A 12,250-nucleotide genomic window follows, 5' to 3' on the forward strand; every position below is an offset into this window, starting at 1 on the left:
GGCCTGGTATGAAAGCCGAGGTAGAAAAATTCATAAGGATGTGTGAAAGTTGCCAGAAAAACGAGATAACACAGGCAAAGACTAAGCAGCCACTAGAGCTAACTCTGACCCCCGAATTCATCTTTGAAAGATGCGACATTGATTTAGAAGATCCATTACCAATTACCCAATCTGGAAACTGGTAATTTTGACATTTCAGGATTCCCTCACGACGTCTGTAATAGCCGAACCAATCGACCGGCAAGACGCAGATACAGTCGCGCGTAAATTAGTGGAGAGCATAATTTTAAATTTTGGAATCCTGACAGCTCTGTTGAATGTCATGGGAAGTAATTTAATAGGAGATACTATGAAGAGAGTTTGTAAGTTATTAAGGATAGAAAAGATTCAATCGACAGAGTACCATCCTCAGTCCAATGCAGCATTAGAGCATACACACTGTACCCTGACCGAGATGCTAAGACATTACATTAACAAAGATCAAACGGATTGGTACGAATGGATTGCATTCGCAAGTTTTGTATACAACACTACCCCTCAAAGTACCATGTTATGCACCCCGTTCGAGCTGTTTTTTGGCAGAAAGTGCAGTATACCCGGATGGATACAAAAGAAACCAGCAAACGTGACCTACAATTATGAGGATTATGTGACTGAGGTCCGACAGCGGATGCAAATGTTACACCAGGATGCCCGTATGGCAACACAGTATCGTAAGGAGAAAAATAAGAGTAATTAGGACAAGATACAAAACCCGAAGGAATTTAGAAAGAATGATCATGTATTGCTATATGAGGAGAGTGTGCGTAGGGCGAGGACCATTATTGTGGTTGATGTGTAGGGATCTAACGTTATAGTTAGGATGAAAGGAACGAAATGTATAAAAGTGCATGCCAACAGCCTAAAGGAATTTTACTAGGGGCAAATAAGAAAAGTTTCTTATAGGGCCGTAATGTAAAAGAAGAGAGGAGGCAGAAAATATAGGAACAGAAGAGTGACAAGTACGTTTCTCCTGCAGATGTCAGGGATGAAGGCAATGTGGGTGACAGCCATTATCGGGAGTACCTTGCACACTGGCCTCGCAGGACGCGAAGTACCGCCGCAGGACGAACAAGTACAGAAATTCCAGTCTGCTTCAGGGATTTATTACGATAACCAGGGTATAGATAGCTTGTACAGTACAACGTGGAGAGTTGTTAGCTATTTTAACTCCTTAGAGCTGTATGAAAAGTTTGAGCAAACACAGATGCTCACCAACAGAGCGATCGCACAATGCATAAGTAAGTTGAATCAGTTGAAAATAAGCACCAGAGAGTACAAGAACGCACAGCAAACTGTGAAGTGGTATGTAAGCAAAATCACAGGATCCAAAGGGTTGATTGACCAGTTGGCCAGGCATGAACAAACGAGTACCAAAAGAGGAATATTAAACTTTATTGGAGAGGCAGGTAAAGTGTTGTTCGGTACATTAGGTGAGGATGATGCAGTAGGCTTCAAAACTAAAATAGACATGCTAGAAGAGCAACAGAGGCAACTGTTGCGGCTGTCCAAAGAACAAGTAACAATAGTTAGAGTTTCTCTGACAGGGTTAAATCAAACACTTAACATAGTAACCAAGAATACTCAGATAATTGCAGAAGGGGTAAGAAAACTGAGTATGCGAGTATGCATGTAGAAGAGTATGAGAATAGTACTAGCAAAAAGATGCAGCAGGCTCTGATTCACATAACTATCACCAAAAAGTTAACACAGATTACAGGAATATTTGACGAACTTAATGGGAATACGACTTATTGATCTCTGCAATCGTGAATGCACAGAAAGTTCTGTTAGAGCCACGTTTAATCAATCCAGTACAAATAGTGGAGTGTTTTGAGCTAATAAAAGAGGAATAGAAAGACAAAAAATTTCCCATTGAACTCACCAAGGACGAAGGTTATCTGTAACTTCGTATATTGGATTCTGATGTATTTCTAGCCAGTAATACGTTAAGCTATGTGTTAAATGTACCATTAGTGGATAGTAATGTATATACATTATATAGAATATGGCCATTACCCATGGAGTATGATAAGGCAAAGAAGTTGTTCGAGAAAAACTATCTAATTATCAATTATGCGAAACGATAATATGTGCTACTGTCCAGTGACCAATTAAACTGAAAAACAATCACACTGAGACATCAGATTTGCAAACAAAGGTTTGTTCTAATGTCCACTTATGACCACAAGCGCTGTGAAGCTCGTATGCTATAACCAATATGAGAAATTCCAAAAGGTTGCAATCTAAAATATATTAAACTAAGGTACTCGTATCTGTACACAGATACAAGACAATGAGTGGTTGTATGTCACACCAAAGGATGAGGGCTTAACCATAAAGTGTAATGAACTACCTTCTAACGACCTTATTATAAGAGGCATGGGGAAGCTAACCTTTACATAGTACTTAAGTTAAATTTAGACATAGATTGTTGTAAAATAGATGATGATGAGAAGCAAGAAGTCACCCAAATATCTATAGTGTTACCTTTAAAGCATATTGTAAGACATTTAGATGACTTAAAGATAGCAGCCCATAAAACAGGTGAACTGCAAGATGAAATAAATTAACAACCATGAATGACCTTCTGAGGATGGTCACAAAGTATGTATTCCATGTTAGGATACTCGGGATCAATAATAATATGCATACTGATTGTAATATGTTGTTCATGTACCTATTGCAAGTGTTGTAGAAGGTGTGCTAGAAAACTGTGGGAAGTTGGAAGAAATTGTTGTACCAAAGTGTGTGTGACAAATACAGTGGTAACTGATAACCATTATAAAGGAAATGTACGGTATACTCCTACTCTACATTCTGAACAATGCGGAGAAGATGAGAACATGGGAGAACACAAGTTAAAATATATACAGCATACTCCTCGCTCTGGCTGAGTCCAGTGGAGAGAGCACAGTAAGACACCACGATTCGCTAAAAAGAGTGAATCGCATGTACCTATAGTGGATCCATTAGTACCCAGGACTGACAAAAGATAAATTAGGAAGATATACTGAGTAAAAATATAATGTTTTGTGAAATATTTAGCATTAAGATATACTATGTAAAAATGTGATGTTTTGTGAAATCTTTATCATTAACATATACCATGTGAGAATGTAATGTTTTAAAATATACTGTGAAAAACTGTATTGATGTATATAAAACCCAGGTAATAATGTTCTACTGTGTGAAATATTAAAAAATAATATGACAAGCGTGTATATAAATGCAAAATGTCGAGAAATAACCTATGTCAAATTATATACTATCTATAAATCTGTCAAAAAGACCCAAATATCTGTATGTATAAATTTTGATCCTTATGTATGTGATATCATACAAGTAACAATTTAGATACACATGTCAATGTATGTGTATGTATGAAATTATGTAATGTGGAAAACTAATTGAAAATAAAGGCTGGCAAGTTTCACTGGCACCCAATATTAGAGAACGAAAATTTTGCAACCTCGGAGGTCTGAGCTTACAAAATATTCCCCTGGGGAACGGCGGTGACCTGAGTAGCAGAAAAAAACTAAATTCAATAGTATAGTAAAACGTAAATTCTTAGCCGGAGCAGCACAGGCATGTACGTGACCAGACACAGCCACTGTTTACTATTTGTTGTGCCAATAAGGGCGGACTCTGCAGCATCACTAGGCTCAGCGTAAGCGAGGAAAAGTGGCCTTTGAACACAGTCAGTGTAGAAATATCATGTGTGTCTGTTGTGCAGGTGCCATGCACTCCTGCATGATCAGACCCCCCCCCCCCCCCCCCCGGCCATATATGTAAGGGTAAAAACTTCCAGAATGATGGGGCTGTGTCCAAAGACACCTATAAAAGGGCTACCCACCCTACTGGCAAGGTCTTTTGTTGCATAGTCGTCGGGAAGAGGATTGCGAGTGTCATTGCATGGCGGGGGCTGGACTTAGAAGAATCCGATGTAGTCGACACTTAGGCCGGCACACTCGCCTCTGCACCATCAGACTTAGGCTCAGGGAAGAATAGGAAGGCTTATATCCAAATGACGACATTTGTAGATAGATTTGTACATAGGTAATGTGCCAGGGTGCGCTTCCAGTGATAGTAATCCTATCTTGTGCTTTATGATATCCTCCTTGCATCCCCAAGATTTCTGCTGAAATCTGTTCTCTAACCCATTCGATAGCCTACTTTTCAGCGAAGCAAGTGAAGAGCAGAAGTTGTCCTCGACAAACCTCGTCGGTGAGTTCCATGGCGTGCGTTCGTGCAGTCCTTCCTACTCCCTCTCAAGACTCATCAGTGGGATGTGACAATGCCTATACTTATTGACAAAATGAATCATACCCACCAAAACATGTCAGACACATATGACTCGAAATTATGATCTTTTCTACATGCATACTGGTCAGTACCTCGCTTGTAAACGACGCATCATGACGAAAACTGAACTACCTTCCCAATAGAGTTCATTGCCAACAAACAGCAGATGACTTTAGCATTACCCAGCGGCAAAACAGATCGCTACGTCCATCTGATGTCGAGCGGGGCCAGAAGCTGATGAGAATGATGTGTGAAAGCTCTAGCCGCCGTGCAAAGCCACACTGGTTGCGTCCATGTCTCCAGGCAGAGAGCTGTCACTACAAGGGACAGCATGCACTGAAAACACTCATGAGTCGCCGGTATATTTCTCCTGTCTTTCCATTTTTCTTTAACATCATTCCAAATGGGATCTTTATTTTGTCCTTCTGCTATTTCGAGTAATGAATTCAAGATAAAGTTTTCGCAAGCTACTTTTTGTAGATGAACCAAGCTAAAATCTGTATCCTGTAAAGTATCTGTGCTGTTATCAGTAAACCAAGTGGGGTATGAGATAAAGCATCAGCAATGATATTGTCTTTTCCTGGACTGTAACAGATGGTAAAATTATATTCCTGCAAAGTTCGTGCTCAACGAAGTAATCTTTCATGGTTTACCCTGGAGGTCATTAAAAACTGCAAGGTTTTGTGGTCTGAATAAACTTTTGTACACATGCCAAGTAAATTGTACCTAAATTTCATAAACACCCAGACAAAGATAAAGGCCTCTAATTCTGTGACTGAGTAATTTCTCTCTGATTTACTTAACACTATAATGGCAAATGCAGTACTGTTTTGGACAATGATTCCATTCTCAATGTGCTCTTAGAAAAGATGAGCTTTGAGTCCTATTTTGGAAGAATCTGTAGATAAGCAGAAATGTTTTGACAGATCAGGATGAGCTAAAATAGATATGGTGAGTGTCTCTTTCAGCATATCGAAGTCTAATTGTGGTTGATCATTCCAGTGCCAAACAGTGTTCTTGCCTGGTAAAGGACATAATGATTTTGTGCTCAAAATTTTCAATTCCAAAATTCTACACTAAAAATTTTCTACTTTTAAAGACCTTCTGACTTGTCCTTTAGTAGTAGGTGGTGGGATTGCTCTGATTTCTTCTAGTTTTTCAGGGTTGGGTGCAATACCTTCTGATGAAATGATATGGCTTAAAAATTTTACAGATTGCTTACCAAAATGTAATTTTTCTAAGTTTACTGTCGAACCTGAAACTTCAAAAACGTCCAACAAATTTCTTAAGATTTAGTTATATGTTGACCAAGTTGATTCCGCTATTAAAATGTCATTGATGTTAGTGATGATGTGTCTCTTTAACTGCTCTGGAAGAATGGTGTTTAGTCCATGAATAAATGCTGCAGGTGAAATGTTTAAACCAGGGGCGGCTCCTGTATAGGTTTGCAGGTTTGCGCTACCCACAAGGAATAATTTTGTTCAACTGTGTTTGATTTCTGAGCGTTCTATAGTAGTGGAGAAGTAGCGCACCGTTCATATCTTTTGAAATGCCCAGGCTCCAAACGCCGAACGCAGCGGAGTTGGACGGAATGTACCAACGGCGGCAGTGGGTTGTACTGTGACTGCAAACGCGGACTTGGGTGTCTCAGAGGGGGTGCGGGGTGCAGGGGCAACGCTTGGCAACACTGTACTCGTATGCGGGCCTTGTGTGTATAAACACCTCACCCGGGCCACCCTGCCAGCCGCAAGAAGAGGGCCCGAACTCTTCCGAAAGGAAAGGGAACTATCGGATCTTCGAACAAGCGGGATGCTCGCGCCACCTTACCAGTGCAGGTGTAGATACGAACGAACTAACTATTTCCTGTGCGTTGTGTTAGTTATTTTAGCGTGTGCTACAGTTAATTTTGAGACTAAAGTGACAAGTGAATACGTGAAATAATGAATCAGGTAATTTCATTGCTCTCGGAACCCTTCAATTCACGGAAGTTTGACGAAAAATTATAAATCAAGAGGCTAGGTAGGCCGACTCCTGCTTTAACAATTTCGCAGACTGCTAAAACGAAAAGTCGCCAATTCAATAGGAAATTTAACTCTGAATTGTACAAGCATGAATGGCTGTGTGTTTGTGACATGAAAAATGCCTTATTTTGTTTTTCTTGTTTATTATTTGGAGGAGATCTTTCATGGTCTAAACACAGAGTCTGTGACATTTAACACCTCCATGACAAAATTAGAAAACACGAACTTTCTTCAGGGCATGTAAATGACATTGTGAATATGGCAAGTCTAGGCAATGTAAATATAGATACCCAATTAGACAGTGGGTACAGAAGGTCCGTGGCATTACACAACCAAAAAGTTACTGATAATAGGTACATATTGAATCTAATTATTAACTGTATTCGTTTCTGTGGTGTGTTGGAATTTGCCGTTAGAGGACATGATGAGACTGTATCATCTTCCGATCCTGTTTTTTTTTTTGGTTCCTTGATTAATTTTAGTGCAGAATTAGACTCTGTATTAAAATCGCATTTAGAGGAAGCTACAGTTTTCAAAGGAACCTCAAAAACCATCCAGAATTAACTCCTCCAGTGCATGCTTCAAGTCTGCGAAGAGGAAATTAGAAAGGAAATTTAGGGTGCTGAGTTTTTGGCCGTAATAGCTGACGAAAGCAGTGACGTAGCCTGTGTTTTCCAGATGGTTATACAATATAGGTACATCATTAACAGAAAATCAGTTGAAAGATTCATAGCACCTGAAAAGCATGATGCCCAGTCTTTGGCAACGTCTATCATCGAACAGATAAGTAATCATTTGCGCAATTGTCCACATAAGCTAATAGCGCAAATATATCATGGTGCAGCAGTCTTGAGTGGTTCGTCACACGGGGTGCAAGCTCTTGTTAAGGAAAAGTTTCCCAATGCTTCATACGTTCATTGTTATGCCCACCAGTTGAATCTCATTATGCTTAAAGCCGTTTCCATTAATAAAAATGTGTGAATATTCTTCACTAACCTGCAGGGACTTTGCAGCTTCTTTTCAGCATCTCCTCAAAGAACAGCAGTTCTCGACGGAATAGTAAGAAAACGACTGTCACGTTCAATGCCTACTCGTTGGAATTTTCAGTCAATGAGCGTCAATATCGTTTTCGAATATAGGGAAGCTATTATCACGTGCATGAATAATATGAGCTAGGGGGAAAAACTGTGTAATGAGAACAACATCCTGCAAGTCTGTGGCTTAGTAACAATTTTGAAGGATGAAAAGTTCATTTTTTGGCTTTAATTTTTTCATAACATCATGAATCATGTGGCCATTTTGTATAACCAGCTACAAAAAAGGGATATTGACCCAACTTACGCACAAAACCAGCTGACAGCTTTTGATCGTGGAATTGCGAACATTTGGGGAGGAGTGAATGAAAATTCAACAGGTTTACATGAGTACCATAAAAGCGGGAGAACTGAAGATGGCGCAGCGGTGTGTAATCTACTGTGGGTGGCAAAAGAAGTATGTGATGTCATAAGTTACGAGGGCAAAAAAAGGTTCAAGTTCAGTGGACACCTAGCTGCAGCCTCTCTCTTTCTACCAGAGAAATTCGCTACTTACTCTTCCAGTTTTCCAGAAACTTCATTCAGAGCTGCTATTTAATACTACTGTTTTTTGGAAGCAAAGAAACTTCGAACGGAATTCTCTGTTATTTATGGAAGAGAGGAGTTCAAAAACATCTGTGGAACTTTGAGCTGGATTACATAACAGACAACAATCTTTGTGATATACTGAGCGAATCTGTGAAGCTCCTGAAAGCGATAATTACAATTCCAATGACCACATCAGAAGCAGAACGTTGTTTTTCTCCGCTGAAACGCATCAAAACCTTCTTGCGGAATACTATGGATGCTCTCTATCGAACGAGACCTCGTTTTAGGAATTGCAGACGTCAATCAAAGAGTGATTGAAAGATTTGCAAATATGAAGGAAAGAAGAATAGAGTTCCTGTACAAGTGATCACCACCACATCCAAATTCAGATATAAAATCGAATGGCGTTAACATCAGTCCTGCTGAAAAAGGTTAGTAAGGCATGCCTACCACTTTTTGAGTACATAGAGCAGCAGTTGATTTTAATTCCTTTTATTCTGCTAAAGTAATAATTTTTTTGTGTACACCTTTTGGTTTCATTATGAGTAGATGCAGGAGTGACACGAGTGAGCGGCCTGTTTATATCAAGCATTACAAAAACATGAGCAGTGTACTGATTTTCTCCCTTTTATTGATGTTTTCCTTCGTGAGCAAAGTGCACCATCTTCTTTGGTCACAAGCCGCCCCTGGTTTAAACCAAAAGGCAATTTACAGAACTGGTAACATATTCTAAAGTATAAAAAGGCTATATGCTTCCTACAGTTAGGATGTAAATCTGTCTACTGAAAACTGGAGCGTTAATTTGTAGATGACAATAACTGTATGATATAGAAATTTGTAACAGTTCTTCAAGTGTCTGGGGTCTGTCTGTTTCCAGAAGAATGATAGTATTGATCTGACGAGAGTTCAAGACCAACGAGCATGAACCATCTCTTTTTTCAGTGATGTACAATGGACTATTGTATGAGCTGACAGCTGGTTCAATAACACCTTTTTCTAACATCGACTGTATCTCAGCCTTCACCTTTCCTCGATAATGAACCAGAATTTGTTGTGCTCTCTATTCTGAAACTGGTATTGAAATCCCTTGATGGTGCAAGGGTCTATGTGTAAACACTACCACATGTTCTTGTAAAATTTCGCTATGTTCTATCCTGTCATATTCATCATAATTCTCTGCTTCCTTAATTTTTTATTGGGTTAGTGTACTTAAGTTGATTACCTGATTGTAAACGTCATTGTTTGTACAATGATAAGCTGTATTTCTGTCAATAGAATTTGGTGAGCACTGAAAATAATTGTTATACATGAAATTTAGGTAGTTGGCCTCTTCTTCTTGTGGACTTAAGACATCTTCAAATTTTAAAAAGGCAGATTGATACAAAATTGTTAGATTAATTTCAGCATTGTTAAAGTTCATTACTGCTTTGTATTGATTATAGAAATTGACACCTAAAATTGGTTAAGTTGAGAGCAATAGCACAATGACAAAGTTCATAGCAAAACTATGTCCCTGACAAGTGTATTTCAGAAAGGTCTCATATTTAACATCAACAGTTTTTCCCAAAATGGCACCTTGTATTTTAATTTTCCTAGGAGGTAGTGGCAGGCAAAGTACTGTTTTTGTACATTTATTATATGCTGACTCGCTAATAACCGATTTTACACTACCTGAGTCCAAAATTGTGGAAAAATTATTATTAACAATTCAGATGTAGATTACGGGGTATGAAATTTGTTTTGGTCAAACTTTGTTTTCCTGGAGCAGAATGTCCCTTACATCTACGAACTGCATAAAGTTAATAGTTAATGGCAACAGGGTCATCTGTTCACTGTATTTCCTCTTCAGCTGCAGGGACGTGAAGTCATTGTTTACCACAGCTCGTTCATATTGTATTACATTCTTAAATGAAATATTGTAAGTGCTTGGACCAGTCAGTCAAGATTTTCTATCTCTTCGTTAATAATGTCAGTTAGTAGCTTGTACACCAATGGCATTGTGCCACACAATGCCCCCAGACCTTTGCATGGCCCCCCACTCAGTCGTCGTTGGTGCTCATACTATGCAACTGCCTGGGAGCGCACAATGTGAGTACAATGTTTGTCCTCAGTTTATTTCTCCTTCATCCCATCCACCCAGACACTACATTTTTAGGTCAGTCTCATTATTAGGCCCTCCCCTTTCTTCTAGTTCCATCAATTTGGATCTCTTGCACTGACTGGTCTGACCAAATATTACATGTTACCAAATACAATAAGTAAGCCACTTTTGGTAGTCTGCTCTTTTGGTTCTTCCCTCCTCTCCTTTGTATGGTACAGTTTCCTACACCTGAAGGTGTAATTTTAAAATCGCAAAACTGATAGTGGTTTGAATAAATGGTCAGTACAACTGAAATGTATTTCTCTCAATTAATTGGCTAGCCATATTATTTGTATTGTACAATCAGATTTGCGACAATCAAGTAAATTTTGAACATCAGTATCAACCATTAAAACACAAAGGTTTATATTTACATTGTAAATGAAATGTATAATCAAATGTGTCATTTCTTAATTGAAAAATCAGGCATACTTGATATTTGTCGATTATAGTGGCATCTACCATGAATGAAAAACAATGGTTTGAATGAACAATAAGTATTTTTCTGGTGTAGAATATGAATATACAATAAAAATGAGGGTTCCCACTTGAAAATATGAAGTGAAGCCCACCCATGCAGCAGGAGAGGTTAGACAGTGGCCAGTTATAGCACAGACAAATGTCTCCTTTATTAATATTAACTTTTCACCCAGAACATTTTTTCTTAAGATGCATTGTTTTCGAGATATTAGTTGACTCAAGTTAAAACAAATACCCTGTATACAGTAGACTTTATGTATGTGTGTATGTCTGAGATCTCTTCCAAAATACTTGGGTCAATGTCGACCTGATTTGGCACAGAAACAGCAGACCTCACAAGTATCAGGACTGTCGAGTTTATAACTTTCAACATTTAATAGGAGCAGAGAGATGGGCAAAGACGTGTTTTTACCAGCTCTGGCATATAGGCCCCGTTACATGACAGGCATATTGTGTAGAAACTGTGTCGACCTGCCGAATCAACCTACTTTGCAAAGCAGCCTATATGACAGGGGCAAGAGGTCGTTTTGCAATCCCTGACAAGGAGATTGCCCTGTATGACAAGCATGTTGTCTTGAAGTAGTACTGGGTTGCTTTATCGACCTGCTTTAGATGGCGGGCTGCACATCAGGGGCAAATAAATGTTTTACAGCCCCTGATTTGTATCCTGTCCTGCAGTACTAGCATATTGTGGCAGTAGTATCAGCTTGCTTTATTGAACTGTATTGTAGGGACTACACATGCCGATGAGCATGGTTGAGAACAGGCTGAGACTGATAGAGGAGGAGATGGACAGAATGAGGGGCAGGATGAAATGCAAAGAGGGAGGGCTGAAGGCTGAAGGGTAGATTCATGAGGCAGGTGGAAGGTGTAGAAGAGTAGTGGTCAGGTGGAAAAGGAAAAAGGGGAGACACAAATGGAAAGAGAAAAGGGAAGGAGAGTAAGGTCAAATGGATGGGGAGGAAGATATGGTCTGAGGGAAGAGGTGCGGGAAATAGACAAAAATAGTGGGAGCAGGAGATGAAGAGACAGAGAGAGTGGGAAGGGAGAGATAGACAGAGGTGAGAGGATCAGGTGGGCAGACAGAGGTACAAATAGATGGACACAGAGAAGGGGAAGAGGAGATGTGCAATATCACAGTATATACTATGATATTACAATATAAATAAATTAATACAATTTAGTAGTTTAAACTATGATACTACAGTGGATACTGTAAACTGCATTACAGTTAAAAATTAGATTACAATATATTTTACAATAACAGCACAACTATAAATTCAGAACTACAAAATAGTATGGTTAAATATTGAGTGGCTGTTACTGTCAAAGCATTTAGTTACAGGCCAGGTAGACACTATTCTATCGCCACTGCAGAGCACACTGTTAATAGGTACTGTTCTTATATAATATTTTTTAGTTTCCCCAAAATATAAGGGACTTGTGAAAGTTGGGAACATATCTGTTTAGTACTTTAAAGCACTGAAGCAGTGCTAAAATGAACGCTACAAAAATATATAGAAGTCACAGGTCTTGTGGTAACTGATTTGTTTAATGACAAATTTTGATATACTCATCGTCAGATAATCTGAAAAAGTAATAAAACCTCAAACAGCGAAGTGGAAACAGAGTGATAGCTGAAA

General features: G+C 39.0%; 1 protein-coding gene across 1 annotated transcript; it reads left to right on the forward strand.

Annotated features, from left to right (window-relative positions):
• Positions 1-1,426: 1,426 nt before the first annotated feature.
• On the forward strand, positions 1,427-3,796 carry LOC126092694 (uncharacterized; the record flags this gene model as incomplete). Its single annotated transcript, XM_049908416.1, has 3 exons — positions 1,427-1,480; positions 1,794-1,862; positions 3,776-3,796. Coding segments are annotated over 3 exons (144 nt in total), but the record flags the coding sequence as incomplete, so codon positions are not given.
• Between the last annotated feature and the right edge of the window lie 8,454 nt (positions 3,797-12,250).

The sequence above is a fragment of the Schistocerca cancellata genome, chromosome 7, assembly GCF_023864275.1.
Source record: "Schistocerca cancellata isolate TAMUIC-IGC-003103 chromosome 7, iqSchCanc2.1, whole genome shotgun sequence".
Classification (NCBI taxonomy): Eukaryota; Metazoa; Arthropoda; class Insecta; order Orthoptera; family Acrididae; genus Schistocerca; species Schistocerca cancellata.